The sequence below is a fragment of the Anas acuta genome, chromosome 1, assembly GCF_963932015.1.
Source record: "Anas acuta chromosome 1, bAnaAcu1.1, whole genome shotgun sequence".
NCBI lineage: Eukaryota > Metazoa > Chordata > Aves > Anseriformes > Anatidae > Anas > Anas acuta.
Window position 1 is genome coordinate 157,999,987 of NC_088979.1, and position 22,200 is coordinate 158,022,186.

Genomic DNA, 22,200 nt, shown 5'->3' on the forward strand with positions numbered 1-22,200 from the left:
TTTACAGCTACAAAGAGAATTCTTTGAATACTGGACTTCCCTGACTGTCATTCTGAAACTGAGGGGAGAAGGGACAGCAAAGATTACTGCATTTTTAAGCGTGTAAAAGCTGTGACTTTTTGAGTAGAAGATCTGAAATACTTTTCAGAGTAACCAGAGTCCATTTTTTCCAGAATTTCTAAATGATTTTGAGGCTGAGAGCTTAAAAATCCACATTTCCAGTCATTTCCTCAGCTTTCTTGCTCCTCAGCTCCTCACTTCTTATTGGAGTTACCAGACATACTTAGGAGTATGGGAAGTGTGTCTCACAGGGGAAATCAGAGCTTGGGAGCAAAAATGGCCAGGCAGCAGCCGCCATGGAAAGGACAGTGCAGGTGCCAGTGGTTCTGGAGGAGAAATCAGGCCTTTCCACAGCCCAGATCTAGAGCCTCGGGTAGGGCTGGAGTTTCCAGGTCTGCCTGTTTTCCATGATTGCAGCAAGAACCTGGAGGTCCTAAGATGCCTTGTATTGGAGTAGGTTACATGACCCTGGAACTTGTGGCTGGTCAGCAACCCATTGGACTGGCTGGGGCAAAAGTTGGGTCATGTAGGAAGCTCACCAAAATGATTGCTTTTCTGTGGCACATTTCTGAGTTGTCATTTTCAGCTGACAATTCTTGAATTACCAAATTTATAGTCAAATAGACCAAAGTTCTTGAACTACCAAATTTATACTCAAATTCTTAGAGCCATTTACAAAACTGCTGTTGGAAGCATCATTTGAAGATACTTCAAGCTAAGTTACCACTGTGTGCATTCGGAAAGGACATTGGACTGAAAATTAGTTAAATGCATAATACCATATCTTTGTTTTCCTTGTTTGTGCACTGCATTTGGGATCGAGGGTAAGTTTAAATGCATTACTATACGTAGCCATAGGATAAAAAACCCAGTAGTTATGCAGATAAATATTTTTCAGGCAAGCTCAATATGCCTGTTACTAGTAGACTATGCAGGAATATCTGGTCCTGTGGAATTGATTGTCTTTTCTTATTTATAGCACAAATCCACACTGAGAGATGACTCGGGGGATAGCTGACTGTGAACCTACGGAACATTGCCTTAAATACTTTTCCCAGTACTACTTCTATGCATGCAGTTGCTGATAGGGTCTTGCAGGCAGCCAGCAGTGAAGAGAAGAGACGAGAAGTGGTCCGAAGGACTCAGTATCTGTGGGGAAGGCTGTCTGCAGATGGATGAGGAAGTGAGAGTAGATAGCTTTTCTCAAATGTTGGTTGCTGCCCTTGTACTTCTCATTATTCCTTATTTTATTACTTTTATCACTTATTCTTGCTTTTTAATGATACTGCTTTAATAAATGATAGTGTTACAAGATTAATAAGGCAGCTTGCTATCCTGAGGTTCAGCAGTGTATTGGACTCAAGTGAGAAGTGGCTGAATATTCCCTTTAAAGCTGTCAGAAGAGGGGAGAGGATCCTGCAGTAGAATTATGGGGATGGAGCAGAAGGACTCTAGCTCTGGATGGACAAGGAGAAAGTTTTGTTTGGTGTTTTGTATAAGATTTATGCCAGAAATTAAAGATGTACTGTGGAAGAGATTTAGGTGGAACAGAGAGGCTTTCTGGGCTGGGAAAGCAGGCCAACTGTGCACGTTTTCTCTTCAAGAATAGCTCTTAGCAAGATGCAGAAGAAGTCAGCTTTTCTTCTGTCACTAACACCATTTCACATGCACTGCAGTGACATACAGGAGCTGTGAGTGTACAGACAGGGAACCGAGCATCTTTTTCTCCTTTCTTTGAAAGCAAATCTCTGCCTAAAAGATTGCATTTTTTGTTGTTGTTGTTTTCTGCATCAAATAAATTCTGAGCTGTGTTTGCACATTTGGTCACTGCCATAGTATTCCAAGTCTTGCAGTCTTTTGTAAGGGGTTTATTTAGCGCTTTTCAAAGGCCCACCATAGTGGTATGCTAAAGCATGCTTGTCCAGAGCACAGCATACAAAGCAACCCAAAAGTGGGTGTTAGGAAGTTACTGCAGCATGTCTGCAGACAGATAGTGTCCAGAGTTTTGAGGTATGTAGACACTTGAAGATGCAGGGAGGCATCTAGTACAGGGTTGAATTCTGAAATCAGTGGCAGGGCACAAACAAGGGTGTGGGCACTGGAGATGCAAATCCTTTCAGGAATGAGACTTCCATTCCAAACCAATAAAAGCAGGATACAGCCAGGCTCCTGAAAATCAGGGAGAGTCTTCTCCTAAACACATCACTTAGGCCCTTGGGCAGGAGAAGGAAGAAGTGCTGGGTGTGCATAAAGAAGGACAGGAGAGATTTTCTAAAATTCAGGCCATTTGTAATGAGGAAAAAAAAAAAAAAACAGAGAGAAAACTAAGAAGTGCATTAGTTTTGAATTACATTAGAGCTGGGCTGTGTGCCTCTTTTAAAAAGGCCACAGACCTTGGGATCAGCCAACCCCCTACTGTTACCACTCTCTGCTGGAAAGGGTCAGATATTGAATAGGGCTGGGCTTCTGCAGTCAATACTCAAGCGGAGGAATTGAAAGAAGGATGCTTTTAAAAGCGTTGGTCCACTGTGAGCTGGGGAGCTGTGTGGTTTCATGCTGTGCTTATATTTGAGTATTGAGAAATAAAACTGCCTTTAAAGAGACTTGGATGTGTCACAGAGCCTTTCAGAGGCTGAGGAGGCAAGTCTGCTCTCTCACAAGCAAACAAGCGGCTGCACCTCTCGGTAGACAATTTGCTCAATGACTAATGAAAAAACGCTGTCCAGCTGAGTGTTAACATTTGACTGAAATGTTGTTTGTTATTTTTTTTAAAATAGAAAAGCTACACAGTGTGGACCCAGTCTAGGAGAAATTCTTGGTGGAATCTCTCCTGTGGGAAATCAGGGGAGGACCTGTTCATACGGTAGACTTCATGCTTGGGCATTTAAGAGCTACAAACTTCTCTTGAATGGTCACTACTTAATATTAAAAAGAGATTTGGGCTGTTGAATTCTATGTGCTGAAATAAGTTTGCATTTTTGGGTGGGAAGAAACAATCTAATTCACCCATTCAGATGAGTCTTTTATCGAAAGTGAAGCGAAGCTGTGTGGTAAAAGGTTGTTTAAAGTGTTGAACTGCTTCACTAGTTAAAAGAAGGGTGTTAAAAGAGTGGGAGGGATGTCAGGGAGCAAAGCAGAGAGAGAGAACCCAATTTCCTACTGAGACACCATGGATGTGGTATTATTGGTCATACTTGTGAGAGATAAGGAAACTATTAAAGGCATGTGACACATGGGGATTTTCATCACAGGAAGGGACACAGCAGCCCTTGCTAGGAAGTCAGCAGTGCAGCTGTTGTCTACAGAAGAGCCTTCCGAGTTAGATACGGATCGAATACCGTACTGTAGCACAGTGCCCATCTAGCCCAAATTTAACTCCCGTAACATTTTCTGTGCCAATTTCTTGGCTTTTCTATAACCTTTTGGCTGCTGTGGAAGGATCATACAATCAATCTGATTATTCTTGTTTGCTGTATTTCATGGTCTGGGATACAAGGACGTAGGTTTAAGGCAGTATCGTCTGTACATGATGGTGCTGTCTCCTTTACACAAATCTCTTTCACTGATCAAAAGGTTTTCATGTTCTGTTAGACTGTCTGATAAATGGAAATGTATGCTGTTCAGATGCAAAGCTGAACAGAGAACAGGGTAATGAATAAGAGCCCTTGAATTTCTGAGATGAATTTTCTTTACATCTAATAAAAAAGGTATAATGCATTCCCTTATTAAACCACATCTAATTTGTTATTTGCTATGTTTATTAAGAGCTTTACAGAAAAATTCCTTGTTTGAGATTCATTTTCAGGAAAGCTACAAATCTGAAAAATCATCTGTAAACATTGTCTTCAAATGTCATTATTACTGTCACAGCATGAGTGAAAAATGTTGGGTTTTGTTTGTTTGTTTGTTTCCCCCCTGTGTTTTAGTTAGGTTCCAAGCTAGCTCCCATACAAGTAGTTCCAGATGCTTGCTTTGTTCTCCTGAAATAGCCCTTAACAATTCTTGCAAACTGCGTTGAGTCTTTGCTGAAGAGCACTGTGACTTTGTCTTGCTAACCACTAATTTCTAGTGCACAAAATCTCAACTCTAGATATTGCTATGTTGCACCAGATGTCCTATAATTTCTTCCTGAGTCTTTCCTTAAGCTAACTGGCTTTTTTTGGTTGTTTGGTTGGTTTCCTTTACAAAGTTAGCAAGCTTAGGAAAGGGCCTTACAAGGTTTCCTCATGACTTCCATGTGTCCGCCTGCTATTTCTCTTAGTGTTTTCTGACCTTCACAGCTAATCATAAAAGGCTTTCATAATTGTACGGTCATTTCTGATTCTTTTTCCTGTTCTGCACTTTGTGTCTAAATGCAGTGATTGCGACTGTCAGTTTCTGATTAATGGTTTCTAAAGCCAGGGGTTGTGCTGTCAGACAGGTTGAATCTGATTTATGAAAACTTCAGCTACAGAGAGAAGACATAATAATAACTGGCTTTCTTAGCTCCTCATCAATTGCTTCATTTCTTAAGATTAACTTCTGCAGGAAATCGTATCAGCAAAACCGCCTGGCTCTCCTGTTTTAGAGACTTTTTTATGTGTTCAAATATTTCTTCCCATCTGACCACTTCTTTGAGTCATAAAGTATCATTGTCCTCACATTATGGATACTTTAGATTAAGGAGCCTGTAAATGACTTATATTCCACCTACCTAAAGGACTACATTTCTCTTTTTGCAGTCCAGTCACTGCAGTGAGTTGAGTGGGGCTGGGAGGACTCTCGCATGCTAATAAGTGAAGAGGCTGCACTTCTACGTGCGATCTGTGTGAGAGCATGTGCTGAAAAGGAGATTCAGAAGAGTAAAGAACAGTTTCTCTTGACAGTCCAAAAGGAAAAAAAAAAAAAAGAAGGAGAAGCAGGAACGTGAATATTGCAATGTAGGAACAAGGTTAGGATGAAAGGATTGACTAAAGGAAGGGATGTTTCAAAGGATGTAAAGGCAAATCAACATCAGTTACAGAGTGAGCAGAAAGATCAGTTGACAAAGACTGATTCAGATGTAGAGGAGAGCTTCCCAAAGACAAAATACAGTTAGTCCCTGTCCACATTTTTATCCTACAAGGCCATGACCTCAGGGCAGTCAAAGTCAAGGACAGGACTGTTGTCTGTTCAGTTGGTCTGTGGGCCTAACCAAGCATGACTCCCTTGTTCCTATGCCAATACATTTTTTACTAATTTTCTGCATGAAATCCTAACCTGAGGCAGGGCATCCAGTCTGCTTCTCCTTCTGCAGCCACCACTCCCACATCTCATTCTCCTCCATTCTGTCTGTCCTTTTGGTCAGCTCATTTTCGTCACAATTAAGCCTCTCCATGTCCCGATTAAGTTATTGTCAGTTACTTCAGGTATGTCCTAGTCTTCATTGAATCCTGATCTTCATAGATTTGCAACCCTGCTTTTAATATTTCTTTTGTTCTATAGAAACAGTAAAGTTAATTAATGTCTTATTGGACTCCTTTTCGTACCATCAGTGAGTGGGAATTTCCACTCTTGCTGGCTAGTAGAGCAGAAAATAGCACTTTACAGCTAATATTAATTATTCATTTTTCTAAGAAGAGAGAAAGTATGTCCCTGGAGCAACCTGGACAGAAGTTCTTTCCTTCACATGACAGCATGAAAAAAAAATAAACATTTTTCGTTGCTTCCTCTTTTAACAATCATTCCTTTACTGAGTCATACCTATAGTCCTCACATTTTAGTCAAGAGATAATTTTTGTACCAGAAGTGTCCAACAGCCAGAATGAGTCAAGTAAGTAGATTTTCCCATGCAGGCACCTACAACTCTTACTTTAATTCTGTCCCCAGACATCTCCAGCAGAACGTCTTCGTTGGTGTAGTGAACAGGGAAGCAGGGGGAAGCAGGCTGCGGCACTAGAAAAGATTTCTCTTATCACCCTGCACTAGCTATCCTGTGCTCATCCTTTTTTTCCCTGCCTTTCGGAAGCAAAGGTTCTGCCTGATCTGCCCAGAAATACAACCTGACTAAAAAGGTTCCCCAGAGATGCTCACCCAGTCTCATTGGCACCTTCCTCTGGCCCATACTTACCTTGTGTGTCTGCAGCCTGGCAGATGAGTTGTTTCCCAGCCAAGAGCTGCTCTGAGCTGAAGGGCAGGGGTACCTAGACAGGCCGTGTTGGAGTATGACCTGGAGTAACACTACGTAGGGTAAATCACTCTTTTCTGTGTGGATCTGGACCAGAGCTTTGGGTTGTGTCTCCTGCAACATGCTTTCCTTTTCCCCTGCTCCTGCGGTAGGCCCTGGCTCTCCTGCCCCTGGGGACATGGCTGTATGCAGTCGGACACTGACATTTCCAAGGGAGGTGTATTTTTTGGTATGATACAAGGTACTCAGCATAATCTGCTGGTGTAAATATATATTTTAACATTGCTTCCTCTCTGCTTGAAGTCAGTCATGTTTACCACGAGACTTACTTAGCAACCTTATCAGATCTCTAGTCAGTTATAGTTTTAAGGCATTCATTTCAAAAAAAAAGATCTGCTTTTTTTAGAACAGTATTTTTTCTGGTCTACTGTCTTTGCTGTAATTCACTGAAGTAGGTTAGCACAAAAGCAAAATGCAAGATGCGTTTTTGGAAATACATGTCTTTGATTCTTCAGACACAAGGAGTTCTAAATGCTTCATTTAGTTCCTTCAAATAATCTTTATTTGAAATAGCTTTAATAATGAATAAGTTGTAAATTTGTCAGGTTTGCTGTCAGGAGGTTTTCTATGCCAGGTATTCCCTGTAAGTCAGAATAACATGTGTTTCTACCCCAGACACTGAATGTGATCTTTGAAAAAATCCCGGAAAATGAGAGTGGAGATGCCTGTCAGACCATTCAAGTGAATGTGCTGGACTGTGACACCATAGGCCAAACCAAGGAGAAGAGCCTTCAGGCTTTCCTGAATAAGAATGGCTTTCTCTACGGTCTTCAGATGGATGAAATTGGTCTTGGTAAGTGTGTTACCGTGTTATATTTTCAAAGGCTTCACCAACAGAGGCTAAGGACCTGGGGGTGTTGGTTGATGAGAGGCTCAACATGAGCCGGCAATGAGCATTTGCAGCCCAGAAAGCCAGCCGTACCTTGGGCTAAAGCAAAAGCAGCAAGGCCAGCATGGCAAGGGAGGTGATTGTCCGCCTCTGCGCTGCTCTTGTGAGACCCCACCTGGAGCCCTGCACTCAGCTCTGGGCCCCCAGCACAAGGACATGGAGCTGTGAGAGCGAGTCCAGAGGAGGGCCACGAGGCTGATCAGAGGGCTGGAGCACCTCTCCTGGGGGGACAGGCTGAGGGAGTTGGGGTTGTTGAGAAGGCGCCGGGGAGACCTGACAGCGGCCTGCCAGTGCCTAAAGGGGCCTACAGGAGAGCTGGGGAGACACTCTGTGTCAGGGAGTGTGGTGATGGAACAAGGAGTAATGGCTTTAAACTACATCTGCTTTGCTTCTGCAAGGAGTTCAGCATGCAGTTATCAGCAAACACATTTCCTTGTGCATCTTTGTTCTATGTATGACCATAATGCCAGGGCACACTTGTGTGAACAAATAGCATCGTTAGGTGAAAGCACCTCTGAAGACGCTGTCTTGACCAACACAAAATGAAGGGCCAGTAGCTTCCAGGAAGCCATCCAGGCTGTCACCCCAGAAGAGGAATCTGTGTGTGGGATTGCAATACCACTCTTGTGTGAACTTGCACAGGGACAGAGAGAAAACAAAGCTCAGTTGGGAGCCACTGGTACTAAAATAATTAGGTGGTGTTTTACAAGCATCTGTACAGTGAGAATATGGTTGAGGTGTAATTTTTTTTGTTGCTGTTGTACTGCAGAACTTGTATCTGAGGAGCAGCAGAGAGAATTGTTAGACATTGATGGTACCTCAGAGGTGTTGGAAGATGGAATAAGGAAGCTAAATACCATCGGCCATTATGAGGTAAGCATGAAAACCATACCGATGAGTTGAGAAGCAGTTCCTTCCCAGCTCCTAAATGCTGACTGCACAGAAATAGCATGATTGATCAAAATCATGAAGATACAGCTGAGCATCATCAACAGAAGGAAACAAATATGACACAACTTTCTTGCCAGTGAGTCACATTTTCTGTTACTCTTCAGAGAGGTTTGCTTGATGCAGGGTTTCTTGCAGAGAAACTCTTACTTCAGGCAGTCATTCAGTTAACAGATCATCAGATTTCCAGTTACGGACACTACCTTAAGCCTCTTCTAGTCTATGGTGCTGAGTTTTTGTCATGCCATGAAGAATTGTGCACCTTATCCTACCGTGTATTTTCTTCTCTGAACTTTTGTGAAAGATCATTAAGAGCCAAAATAAAACAACGACTAGGCTAAGTTTGATCTTCATTCTCTTGAAACCTTCTGCATCACTCCTTCTCTTTTTGTCTCTTTCTGCTTCTATCTACTGTCACCATTTATACTCTATTTTTGCCCATCCACTTCCAATTGCAAACCAGTCCTTTCCAAAGCTGCAATTCTCTCCCCATCATTGCAGCTCCATGCAGTGCCATATCTAGTGGCAGAGCCCTTTCAGGAATAGCACGCTGCAAAATCATAGCAAGCGTTGCCTGTGTAAGGAATTTCCACTGAAGCTAGCCAAAATAGAGGACAAGAAGCTGGGATAAGATGTACAGGAGACAACTGGCCTCAGGTGATACGGTAGCTCACATTTTGATGCTTACAGATAGATGCTGGAAATGGAGTTAGTGTGCTGAGCGCTTTTAGTGAGCTTTCTTCATGCTTTCATGCACGTTGAAGTTGAAAGTCTGGCTCTTGGCACAAACTCAATTTTTATTTATTTGAAAGTTTTGCTGCTAAGCGTAGGTCTGTGTCCTGCAATGTAGCATGGTGCTGAGAAGCCCTGATTGAGCTGCTGCCTGCATGAGCAAGTAGAGCGCCATCCACAGACAGGAGCAAGGACTCCTAGCAGGACTGTGGCAGCCTGAGAGCACAAGGCTGCTCAGGGATGAAGCAAGCCCCTTTGGAGCCACTTTACAGATTTCTGTGGGAGGTTGTTGCCCTCCTTACATTGTAGGGAGGCAGAGGTGAACCCAGATGTCCCCAGTCCCAGTCCAGTGTTCTAAATACAGTCTCCTCTGTGCCTCTCTTGAATCATATCTGTATAGCGTGGAACTTCCCTCCACTCAGTAAAGATTTTGTACAAATTAGGACATTGCAGTGTTGCAATCAGTGTCTGTGCAGCAAAGGTCATCATAGATTTGAATCTGATTAGGTACCCGAACTTCTGTCTAATGTGATGGTACCGACACTGCCAGCCCTGTTACAGGACAGGTGCTCCTTAACTCCCCGTGGCAGCTCTCTGCACTTCTGAGCTCGTGGCGCGCTAAGGCTTGTGGCTGCCACACCTCGTGGCAGATGAGTCTGCTCCACTTGGTCACCGCCATCCCTGGGTATCTTTGTCCCAGACCTTGTTTTCATCTGTGGTTTCTGCAGGCAGATGCAAGCTAGATAGGAGGTTCGGTTGTTTTTGCAAAGCTGTAACTATACTAATTATAGCTTAGCAGCTGCCTTATGGAAAGCGTGCTGGGTATCTGGTAGATATTTTAGTCCTTTTTTTTTGACCTTGACAAAGCTGTAGATTTTAGGCAGAAGCTCAGAGGCGTTTTAGGCAGCGGCTTGGTGGCAGGTATCAGCAATTAGCATATCCAGTTTATTTTCTTGTATGCATTGTAATGCAAAAAGGAATGTAAAGCTGTCTAGTTATCAAGCAGAGCAAGAAAAGGAAACCTGCGTACACAGTGTGAGCTTAGTAACATTGCCTGAGGATCTCCAGCTTACATTTCAACAGGACCTAGAGTTTTGTGGCAAGCCTGATTTTTTCTTTTTGCTTGCCTGCCTTAAGCACTCAAAACTAACCAAGTATCTGGAACTGGGAAGTACCATCATGTCTTTTTAAGATAGTCAAGCATGAGGGCTGCGTTGTAAAGGTGCCAGGCTCATCAACTACTCTTGAAAAAACAGACTTAATTCCTACAGTAATTCTAAAGATGTACAAATAGGGGATGTTTGCTTTTTGTGTGTTGTTTCTGAAGGGAGAGAAATCACTACACCCTTCTTAAGACCTTCGTGTGTCTCTTTATGCTCCTTTTGCTCTAAGTCTGTGCTCTTAATAGGGATATCGTTATGATTATTTATGAGGTCTGCACCATTGTTTACTTGAGAGTAACCACAAGTCTCAACAAAAAAGCCGACGACAACAAAAAAGCAATCTTATTTCCCATGTAAGAAGTGAGCTAGAGACACACTTTTAGATCTGTTGTCCAGTCACAGATCTCAATTCCCAAGCTTCACACACTAGGAACAGACAGATCCTGTTCACCTGTCTTCAGGGAGGAGCAGGAGGACTCTTAGTCTCTCTGAGTGCTTGTGTCACACCACGAGATAGCCTTAGAACATATCCGCACTTGCTGCTGGGTTTTAAAGTGCTCTGTGCTATCTGGAAGAGCTCTGAGACTCTGTGTGATAAATGGAAACCCTGCAAAATATAAGGCTTATAAAATACATGGGATTTACTTTCCAAGAGCAGATTTCTTTGGCACAAAGACACAGCGTTTGATAGAGTATCTTAGTGTTTAAACTGGTTTCTAACACTGGGCTGGCTGCCAAGGTTTAAAAAATACTTAAATTATTTTGGCAGACATCCCTTCCTAGAACTGGCCAGTTGTTTTTGTAATTATAGAGGGAAGTATACTAGCACTTGGCAAAACCCAATGTGTGACGGCAGAGCAGTGGTGTAGCTCTCAGCAGGAGCTGTTTTGGACTTTCCTTTGACAATAAAAGCATGACTTGCCTCTTTCTTTCAAAGATAATGGTTTCTATCCTGGCAGCACTATAAATTCAGGCAAGGAGGGGGAAGATTTTTCCTAGAAATCACAAGGTAACTAGGTATGGATTTTGACCTTACAGTCCATGGGTCATAAATATTTTGGTCACTTTGGGAACTGAGGTTTGAAAATAGCTCTTAGGGGAACTCGGTTAGACCCTAACCATGACCTATTTCAGCAAGATATCTTCGGTTTTGCTTTCAGATTTCAAATGGAGCAACCATAAAAGTCTTTAAAAAGAAGACAAACACTCGACCAGGTAACAAAGAAACTGCGCTCTATTTAATCTTGTGTGGAGAGTGGGCTGGGGATGCAGAGAAGTGAGCTGTGGCCAGTTGTATCTTGGGCAACAGGAGGGCAGCAAAATTGGCACTTCAGTATAACAGAGCCAAATGGAGAGCCACCTTACCCTGGCTCTGCGCCTCTGGCAGGCACAGCAGGCCTAGGAGGGAAGAAGGTGAAGGAAAGGACAGGAGGACTTGCAGCCCTCGGCTACTGAGTGATTCAAGGTGCAAACTCGCAGGCAGGAAAAGAGGGCAGGGAAGATGACAGAAAGTGCTGACTGATAAGATCGGCACAGGAAACGTGCCCTGCTCCAGCACCCTTGCTGTGCATCAGCCCCAGGGGAGAAGCAGCTCCCGGCGAGTGATTCACCTCACCGTCAGAGCAGACATCTGCAGCCAGGAGAGATGTGGCCCCGGGGCACGAGTCACGGGTGGCGCTGCCCTCGCCCATGGCAAGAGCAAGGCTGTCTGTTCCCAGCCAGCTCTCAAGCCTGACCTCTGCCCGCCTGCAGAGTGCCCTTAACAGACCCAAAGCAGGCGGCCATCCCCTCTGCTGCCCGTTGTCCTCCCCTCGGAGGAGCTGTGATTTGCACCCGCCTCACCCAGCAGCAGATGACAACCATCAGCCATCCAGGTTGGCACACAGGGAGGGGACCTGGGGCCTCTGCATTTCTGAGACTTTCCCCCAAACCACGGGCAAGAAAGTGTGACAGCGAGGCTGCTCGCTCAGCATCCTGACGCACGCCGTGGTGCACAGCACGGTTTGCAGGCTCGTGGCTGTGTGTGTTGCTAATGCCTGTTTGCTTCCTGCTGTTTAGGTGTGGACTACTCCGACGAGCACTGTCATCTGGTGAGTTCAGTCCGCACACTGTTGCGCGGTAGATTTAATGCTGGCCTGTATTTGTGTCTGTGTCACCTCTAATCTCTTTGCTGACAGATTTTACCAGACTCTGAAGCCAACAAAGACGTGAAAGGAGCGGGCCACAAAGGAAAGCAGAAATTCAAAGTGAAAGAAATGTATCTGACAAAGCTCCTGTCAACCAAGGTGAGCTGTGAAGGTCTTTTCTGCAGGGAGGGCTGGTGTCAGGCTTGGCTAATTTGGCACAATGGAAACAGAATTTTAAGCAGAAATTATGCAAGCTTTCTGTATGTACATCAAATGTTAAATAAAAAACTTATGAAAGTCACCCTGCTGACTACAATTTATAACCATTTGCAAAGATGACCACGTTTCAGGTTTTCTAATGCTCAAGGTTTACAATACTCCATTATTCAGTCTCCATCTCCCCAGTAAGCACAACTTTTTTTTTTTTTTTAAGGTTAAATAAAAAATGTAGTTATTGGGGTTATAGAAATGAGTTTTGCCACTGGGCTCCACAGAGGAAAAACAGTCCCTTCTGTAGGAACAGCTCTCAGTCAACATTTTCCTTTTTTCCTTGCTTTCTGGTGGAGTTTTCCCAGCTTAAAGGGAAAGCTCCCAAGGCCTGAGTTTCAGCAAATACTGCCCATGAAATCAAATAATCTTTTAGGGTCTCAAATGATGTCTCCAAATAACAATGAATTTTAAAAACAAGGCCCTTAGCATTTGTAATACAGTTAGCTAATTTATACAGTACCCATTACTTTGGAATAAGCCGTGCTCACTCCCTCCAGTAATGTCATCTGGTTTCTGACTGACTCAGATGGGATATAAAACTCTTTGCAGCAGCGTATTACTTACAGTATTAATCAGTGCACAACACTGAGAGCTGTGCAATGCAAGACGCCTGAAGGGATGATGATTATGACCTTCTTGCATTTAAAAATCTATCAGTCATTATTTAATGAGATTGTTGATAGCTTCTGAAGTAATTTGGGACACTACTCAAAGTGAGAGTGAAGACTGGTCACTTCTCATTAGCCATGGAAACTACCATAAGCCCTCAGGAATTGCCGGGGAAAAACCATTAAAATCTTACAGTGGAAGTCTGAAGTACCGAAGAAAAGATCAGCCTCTTAGGAAGCAGTCCTTCAGAGGGCTTTAAATGAATCATCTTTCTCCAAAGTAAGAGAGTGCTCTGAACAACAGCGCTGTGAAATTCTGCCTGTGATGAGCCGGGCACTGAAGGAAATGGCATTAAATCTCTTTGCCTCTCCCTACCACATAGACATGCACACAGACACAATGAAACGGACAGTAACACATCAAGGCCGTGCGATACACTTAAATCCTTCTCATTAAATCCTTCTTCAGTGTCTGGAGAGCTGATGTCTTCCATTCGGGAAACTTAGCAACTGATTCCCTTCACATACAATTTGTCACAACGTTTCTCACAATTCTCTGGTCAGCATCATGGAAGTGATATGTGAAAGCAGCTCGTTATGGTGTGTTTGCAGTTTCAATTTTGTTACTGACTGTCGTGTTTCCAGTAGCCTGTGGCCTAGATTTCTGCCACAAGCGTATTGCAGTTTGTGTGTGTGGTTCCCCGGAGCAGATTCGGCTCTCCGAGACAAAAAATACTGTTCTTTTCTTGTGTGACAGTGGCATTGCTCATTTTCTTTACTTTTCAGGTTGCCATTCATTCAGTTGTCGAAAATCTCTTCAGAAGCATTTGGAGTTTACCCAACAATAAAGCACCTGTTGCCATCAAGTACTTTTTTGACTTTCTGGATGCCCAGGCTGAGAGCAAAAAAATCACTGACCCCGATGTGGTTCACATCTGGAAAACCAACAGGTACATCCGTGTGATGGGCACAGGAGTGCACGCAGTCTGCAAAAGTGTAGTTGCAGAGATGGAGCAGGTCGCCTGTGATCAGAAGAATCAGATTTTGTTATGTCAGGGTGAAGGTGTGGTTTGGCCCTGTGGGCCCCCACAATTTTAGTAGATCGATTAGGTACTGATAAAAACCACTCCAGGACTTTGGAGTCTGCACACTGACTTCAGGTTCAGAAAGAAGTGCCTGCAGGTTGAGAGCGCTGTTTGAAGATGGAGGGGTGAGCGACTGATGTGTGTGCTCCGTAGCCTTTGTTCTGTGACCTCTCTTCTAACATGAATAAGCAGCACAAAATGTGCTTCTTTTCATGAGCACAGTGCAATTAAACTGCTATTCTAAAGCAGTTGTGCGGCCTCAGTGGTTAATTTTAAATATGTTTGTTCTTTCCCTGTCTAGTCTTCCTCTGCGCTTCTGGGTGAACATCCTGAAGAATCCCCAGTTTGTCTTTGATATTAAGAAGACTTCACATATAGATGGCTGCCTGTCTGTAATCGCACAAGCTTTCATGGATGCCTTTTCTCTAGCAGAACAGACGATGGGGAAGGTAATGCTGCCCTTCATGTCTTTTGCTAACTTCTCAAACAATCACTTTTCCAACTGATTTGGGGGATGGAGCCCTGGATCTGCTGAAGCTGAGGACAAAACTGACAGTGGCCTCATTAAGTTGGGCTTCCATTCCTTGTTGCTCCGTCTCAAAAGACTTTAAAGAGTCTGTTGGAGTAGACAGGAACACCTACTAAAATGTTGTATTTATAATTAACTACTGCTTGTCTTTTCTGCAGTTAGTTTCTGTTCAGTGTATAGAACGTGTGGAAGAAGGTGGAAACTGTAAAATTTTAATTAAGTTTTTAACAGTTTTCAAGCAGAGGTCTTAACAGTATTATCATTATTTAGTAAGTAGTACAGACTTTGCCTGCCAGACACAGATGTGCAGAAGACAAAAGTAGTAAGCTACTGGGATCTGTATGAATTCTTGAAAGAGCTCTAAGTTTTAAAAAATTCCTTTAATCTATATTAGCTACACCCTTTTTATATCCAAAATTATTTGCCGGAGGAACAGGTACAGAAATCTTAAATTCAGAAGTTCTTTAGTACAATATCCAGAACCCTGGGGATCAGAAATAATTAATTTTTCCTGAGGATATACTCATTTTCCTTGGACCAGAGCAGGCGGTATGTGTTCAGGCTCATGGTACCAAGAAAAAAAAGGCTAGAGATTTTTCGGTCTAAAATTTTATATAGAAAAATGGAGTAATATCCGATGTGGTCTGAAGCAACTGCTCTTCTGCTAAAGGTAAATAACAAATAACGTGCTTGTTTATCTTGCTTCAAGAGTGAAGTGTCATGAATTAAAACTAATCACATCAGTTGTTTGATGAAAACCTGCAAATGAGCATGGTCTGTTAAGCTTCTGCACTTGTGAAGTAGACACGGATGTGTCAACCTGGATTGTGAAGTAGTATTGGTACAGCAGCTCCCCTTAGCCACTGGGAAAAGGAAGGGATGCTGAAATGTGATGCTTTGTAACACAGTTCCCGTCCTGTTAGATGTTAGTGAAATGTATTTACTGCCATGATTTTTAGCCCTTCATCTTAAAACATTCTTTAGCCGCTTAGAAAACAAAGATACTTTGAACCCTTTATCACATAGTGGAAACAGGAGTGACAATGTATCACATGCTCGTGTCATTTATTCCCCAGAATTTAAAACTAAAAGCAGTCACAGGAAACTACCGGCCCCCACTTTTACATTTTGAAAACATGGTTTCCAGGTGGGGCTTTAGCTCCTGCCACAAACAGCAGCATTTTTTTTCCTCAGCAGCCAAAAGCTGCCTGGTCAGTCGGTATTGACCTGGGTTGCTGAAGCCCTGGGGGGAAAAAAAATCCCTTTGGCTGTGTATGCCTGGCAGTCAGCCCCCCACACTGCTAAAGCCCTGGGAGGGGGGAATAGTAGGGACCAAAGTGTTTTAGGGGAACCTCTGCCAGCACAGTGTCTTGCAGGGCTCTCCGCTATGTGACCCGAGGGGAACTTTCCCCAGCTCTGCTGTATCCTGTATGTAAATAGCTCAAGCCCTTTGCTTCAGCTTTCACAGTCTTTCAGGTCCAGAGAGGGGTGGGGAGGAAGTTAGAAAGAGAAGTTTGTCTAAGGGACAGATCTTCAGCACTCCCGATGCCACTGGAAATAATCACATGGCAACTGTCATGAAGCACAGTGCGCTGTTACTGAAGGCTGTTCGTCTTTCTCTCATAACCTTGATTCCTTGCCTGTAACCACTGCAAAGAGAAATGAGTCACACAGAGACACAATTAGACACAATTAACTATGAGCAGGTGGAACCTCAGGAAATCTGTGCTGCAAAAATTGACAAGGCTTCAAATATTTTCTTTTAAGGAAGCACCAACAAATAAACTCCTCTACGCTAAGGACATTCCGCTCTACAAGAAGGAGGTGAAAGCATACTACAAAGCCATCAGGGATCTGCCCCAGCTGACCACTTCAGAGGTTGACGAATTTCTAACTCAGGAATCTAAGGTGTGGTCGAAAAGTGGGAACTTCATTTGCCTTCCCATTACTTTTTTTAAAAAAGGAGAACCGTCTGACCAGAGCTGTTTTCTGTTTTAGAAACATGAAAATGAATTTAATGAGGAAGTGGCCTTGATTGAAATCTACAAATACATAGTGAAGTATTATGATGAGGTAAGCACATCTGCAGTTCCTGCTGCTTCCCCCCGACAGCCACTTGCCATCGCAGGATGAAAGCCGGCTTGGCAGACGGACCGGGGGCCGTGCTGTGACTTCCTGGGTGCCCACTCCAGAGGCAGCCGGCAGTCCTGTGCCGAGGCTGCGCCGCCCCCGAGCTGCGTAGGGCCGAGCAGCGCGGCCACGGGGCTGCCCGAGTCCCCACCCTAGCAGGGCTCACAGGCCGAGGGTGCGTGATGCGCCCTCGCTCTTGCCACTGGCATTTGCACAGGCGATAGAAATGAAACTCCCTGCAGTTTTGGGGAAGTTCCTGTGTAGTCAACACATCTCAGGTTGCAGTATATCTGTTAATGCCTGTCACAACTCCTGTGCTTGCCCTCTTTTTCCCTGCAGATTCAGAAAACTGATTAGACCGTAGCACCAGGGATCTCGATGTAACAGTCAGCACAAACCCCTCAGCAGGGCACAAGTGGCCTTGCAGTAAGACAAGTGCTCCTTTCCCATCGCGGCTCTCTCATCCTCTGCTCCAGTACTTCCCCTTAACGAAAAGAAGCTCTAGAGTCCAGTGAAAAAGCTCTAGATTCCAGTCCCCGTGATTGCCAACAGAAGAGGCCTTCTCTCACCTGGATGCAGTTAGTCACAGGCTGCCTCTAACCTGCTTTGTGAGACAATCCCTGCCCTCCGCTTTACCCTGGCGGATTCTGCATGCCGTGATGCTCGGCAGCCTTAACAGCGGCTGCGTGTGCCCGCGGGGATGCAGATGAGAGCCGGCCGCGTGTGCAGCCTGGGGGCCTGGTTACGGCTTGCAGCAGGCTGGCTGGGTCTCCCAGCAACGGGACCTTCTTCTCTTTCATCCCCGACAGCACAGCGTCAGCGCTCGCTATAATCAGCCAGCTCTCAGTCACCTGTTAGCTGGCTTGATGCTTCTGATCTCTAACATCTTGAACTATACGGCTCCAGCATCAAATCTTTGCCTCTTAAAAGAATTTGAGAGTAATACTTGGAGAAGGACTGCGATTCATTAAGCTCATTAAAATTGTTGACACAGAAGAGTTCAGCATCCATTCTAATCCTAATGCCCCTTTTTGCTTTTTTGAAGGTAGCACCAGCTACGCTTGTCCCATCCTTAGAAAGACATCCCTGCCTCCCTCCCTCCCCCTGCTCTTCCCTGCTCTGGTATTTGATGAGGAGCAGCTAAACCTCACTCGCTTTTTGCCGAGACCTCAGTCCCTTTGTAGAGCTGCCAGCAAAGAGTTCTCAGACACCAGTCGTGCTCCTTCCCATCACCTGGTCCGCTGCCAAGTGGGTCGGCTGGAGGAGGAGAGGCGGTTCATTGCCCTGGGTTGGAGGGCAGACGAAGAGAAGTAAGAGATCAATTGCAAATCTGCTCCGGGGTGAAACTGGAGCAGTGGCCTTGCCTCACACTTTAATAGCTGAACATGTGTGGGGCTTGTTTTGGTTTCAGCTTGGCTCTGTCATTCTTCCCTCTGTGGAAGTGTTGCAAATCCTGTAATCATAATGACTTGAAAGGGAAACTACCAAAATAAAGTGTTAAAGTCAGAAGAGAATGTTTACATACAGGCGGGCATTCAGATGGATTTTTCTGCCAGTAGTCGCTGGAATGCAGAAAAGCGGGCTTTAAAGAACTGCAAATCAAATAAGCACTAAGAAAATTATTCTCTTTTTTTGCTAATTGTTAACAGATTGTCAGCAAACTCGAGCGAGAACGGGGGTTTGAAGAAGTCCAGAAACAGCTCCAGCAAGTAAAAGCCTTATTTGATGAGAAGAAAAAATGCAAATGGATTTGAGCAGAGCACTGACTCACAGCCTCGCTGTGGGGAATTTTAAATAAGCGCTACTGCTCCCAGAACAGCTTTGACTGACTTTATGTACAGGGTTTGAAACATTTGGACACTCTTCTCCACTCGGACCATTCCAAGTACAATCCAAGTTTGGGAATGACGTGTGTGCAGGGGTAGGTACTCCAGTGTGAGTGTGAGAAAGCGAAAGTGAGGCTGGCACCGCGGGGCCGGCACTGTCAGGTACCTGAGCGTGTACCTTTTTGTTCAAAGATACTGCCTCAGTAAGCATTCTGCTTACTTAACAACAAGTTTGTAGGAGGTGCAAATGCACACTGCAAGGTCAGAGTTGCCCGTGTTAAGTTGCTTAGCTCTGTTTTTAAGACAGAAAGCTGATGTTTTGCCACATCCTTTCAGCAGCCCTGGCTGTGAGGATGAGCTCCGGTGTCAGAATACAGGTCAGCTGCCGTTTCCTTCCTTCCAGACAAATGTAGGCTGGCTCCTGTTTGAATAAAAAACAGCACCCAGGTGACACATAGGACAAGCTCGCTTAGCAGAAGAAGTGAGCCTGAGGTCTGAAGTGCAAATGGCACGTGGCGGGACTTCTTTCTCTGAGCTTAAAAATCGCAAGGTGGAGCCAACCACTGAGCAGGGGCGAGGCTTTTGGAGAAAGGAGCCAGACTGGCACCAGCCCCTGTTTGCAGTTCCCTTTCTACCCTTACAAAAGCTGTGAAACTCCTGAGCAGCTTCACAGGTGAAACCCCCGTGCGGCTGCACAGCGTCAGACCAGGCCGTGAGGACGGCGGCACAGACCCGTATTCGGGTGCATGAGGCACAGCCCCACGCGCCCGTCCTGCTGCCCACGTGCAAGGGGCTCGCAAGCCGAATGCCAGCAGTTCTGTTTAGTTTAGTTTGATTTTCCAGATTGTCCAAACAAAAGCTTTGTCAAAAGAGGGTTAGGTTAACAACGTGTAAGAGCAGGAGGCCTCTGGTAACCCCTGGTCGATGTGCACATGGTATAGCCAGGGTCTGGGGGCAGGAGGGGAACAGCCTGCCTTAGTCCTGCCGGGGCTGTTTTCTGAGGCTTGGCTATTTTCAGAGCCTGGGGGGAAGGGGAGGATTGCATTTGTGGCTGAAGTCAGCCCAGCTGAAACACAGGAGTGCAGCCATGCTGCTGCTGGTGCAGTGGCCGCGGTGCCAAGCCACAGAGGAACAGCGGCAGCGCTGGCTCTGCTGCTGCGCCAGCACGGCCCCCCCTCACCACAAACCCACATTTGGTCACCACAGGCTTTGCTGCGACTGCCGTGGTGGCACGCACTAAGGCTGCAGACACCCTTAGACTTGAGCCAGGGCTCTGGCAAGAGGCATCTCGTGCACACCAGCCACCACCATAGGAGGCAGTGAGCTCTCGCCTCCTGTTCCCAGAGGGCCGCACCTGGGCAGCGCCGGGGGCACCCCTCAGAGGGTGCAGGTGGCTCACGCTTAGGGCAGGCAGCGTGTGCTGGGGCTGGGCCGAGACAGCAATGCCTGAGCACGGCCCCCATTTATTTCTGCGAGCCGTGGCCTTGGAGGAGCCCGGAGGCTGCAGCACAACACGGGGGCCGGCTGGGTTTGTTGCACGCGCTGCCAGACGCTGGTACCAGGCCCAAGGCCGGCGCCAGGGAATGCTAACCAGGGTTTGGCAGCAGCGAGGCCGCCTGCTAACACGGGAAACGAAACAAAACAAACCAACACGTTGCCTACTGGTCTGCCCCCTCCCTACCATGTGATTGCACAACTTGTACCTCTTACATATCAGAGAGGGGAGCCACCAGTCCATACTGTGATGGCTTTTTAAAATTCAAGTCTTTTACTTGCGATTAAGTTTACACTTTATACTTGATGGAATGTATGGCTTTGTTCAGGAAGCTGCACTACAGTGTTGCAGTACTTTCAGCAGTTCTCTACCTGGCACAATATACATGTAGTATCATATAAATTTAGTTTTAATGGGGAAAAAACAAACAAACAAACAACCCTAACCTATCTTGCTCTCTGTCCTAAAGGAGCAGACCATGGCTTGAGCAGCACTTAAGCTTAGATTACCTGTACTTAAGGGCTTTGATTTTTAACATTCTTAACCTAAACTTTTAAAGCAGCATCAAACAAACAAAAAAAGCACAGTAATTAACGCAGAAGGACAGGCATAAGCAATTTACTCTTTCTGGTTAGACAGATGTCTCAGAAGTTCAGTTCCAATTCAAGTGTTTGCTGGAAGTGCATTTGAAGGAAATGTGGTCGTTTTGTTCAACAGTAATCTTCTGTACAGGCAGAAAAACAACCCAAATTTCTGCTTGAAAAGCTGTAAAATATAATCTGTTTGCGTGGGTCTGAACCTGTGAACCTCACTCTATGTGTTTTTATGATGAGAAAACAAAAATCAGTCCTATTCTGTATTTGTACTACTGCTTGTTTGCTACAATAGCGTTGATGATTTCTAGAGATTATGTGTTAAAGCAGGCCCTGTAGCCTTAGCCTACAGCCTGGAATAGGATTATTGCCTTTTATTCAAGCCTCCTAAACAGCTTCACTCTGTTCGTAACCCATTTGAAGTCATGCTGGGACTTTGTAACCCGTAAGGTGGATCTCACAAAGTGATGTGAAGTATAATTAAGTGATTGTAGCTCTTTTGGTAGGTTTGGGTCAGCACACAAAACATTGGCACACCTTCCACATTCGCAATTTGCTGTTACTTTGTTACACAGACAAAACAACCAACCTGTGACTAAAGCTACCTAATGGCAACCCAACAATTCTAATCGCATTCTCTGAAATGAAAGCAAACTTCTTTAACTTATTTTCACATGTTTACAGGCAAACTGCTATTGCAAACAGCATATTTTCTAACACTAGCTTACAGAGCATTATTTTGCAGTCATTTAGTTTGAAGTCAAATGCTACTAATGTGTAAAGTAATTCCTGTTGTACAGAAGTTAACCTGTTGTTTAAAATGAATGGTTTAAAAAAAAAAAAAGTGCAAATGACAAATACATGTTGGTGTTTGTATGGGTTTATCTAGAATAAAATGCCTTTGAAGGTTACTTTGATTAGTTCGTGTATTTAAATATGGTTAAGAGAACAAAGAGCTTGCAGCCACGCTGTGGTTGTACAAGACACGGGCTGGCGTCACCTGGGAGGCACCACTGATTCCAGCCCCTCAGGGGCTCCGAGGCACAGCCACGTGTTTTACGGCCACCACAGTGCCCCTGAAGTTGGGCAGTAGGAAGAGAAAGGCCTGATGCAGCATCAGGTGATGCCGTGGGTGGGGAGTCGCTGGCCTGAAACAGAGCAGCAGCCTCCCTGCGGGGTCTTGGGGTGGGAGGCACATGGAGGGGGATTCCCTGCAGCCTCCCAGCCCTGGGGAAGCATCAGCAGGCTGAAGATGCAGTGCACGGCTTCATTTGCTTCAAGGCTCTGAGGACGATAATGGTGTTTTTTTTAAGTTAAAAAACTAAAAATGAGGATAACCTGGTACCTGTTATTTCAGGAGAGGAATTAACTCTTAGGAACAGAGCCTGAGACCAACTGGGAAAGGGAGCCCACAAAACCTGTGGCTAATCATCATTCTTCCTCCTGTTCCTAGCCGCCTTCTACCCTCCAAGGCTTCCCTAGTTTGTATCCATCCCCTTCCCCGTGCCCTGACAGCGTGTAGAAGCCCTTCAGAACAACAC

At 45.0% G+C, this 22,200-nt stretch overlaps 1 protein-coding gene across 1 annotated transcript in view; it reads left to right on the plus strand.

The window, feature by feature from the left end:
- PLXNC1 (plexin C1) overlaps window positions 1-21,570 on the plus strand; it is a 69,268-nt gene extending 47,698 nt beyond the window's left edge. Inside the window, exons 22-31 of the mRNA XM_068668369.1 lie at window positions 6,881-7,058; window positions 7,924-8,027; window positions 11,158-11,212; window positions 12,056-12,087; window positions 12,175-12,282; window positions 13,788-13,951; window positions 14,388-14,535; window positions 16,383-16,523; window positions 16,614-16,688; window positions 18,395-21,570. Of these exons, the coding sequence (XP_068524470.1) occupies window positions 6,881-7,058; window positions 7,924-8,027; window positions 11,158-11,212; window positions 12,056-12,087; window positions 12,175-12,282; window positions 13,788-13,951; window positions 14,388-14,535; window positions 16,383-16,523; window positions 16,614-16,688; window positions 18,395-18,499 (1,110 nt within the window). The 3' untranslated portion in view covers window positions 18,500-21,570. The remainder of the gene's footprint in view (window positions 1-6,880; window positions 7,059-7,923; window positions 8,028-11,157; window positions 11,213-12,055; window positions 12,088-12,174; window positions 12,283-13,787; window positions 13,952-14,387; window positions 14,536-16,382; window positions 16,524-16,613; window positions 16,689-18,394) is intronic.
- Window positions 21,571-22,200: the final 630 nt, after the last annotated feature.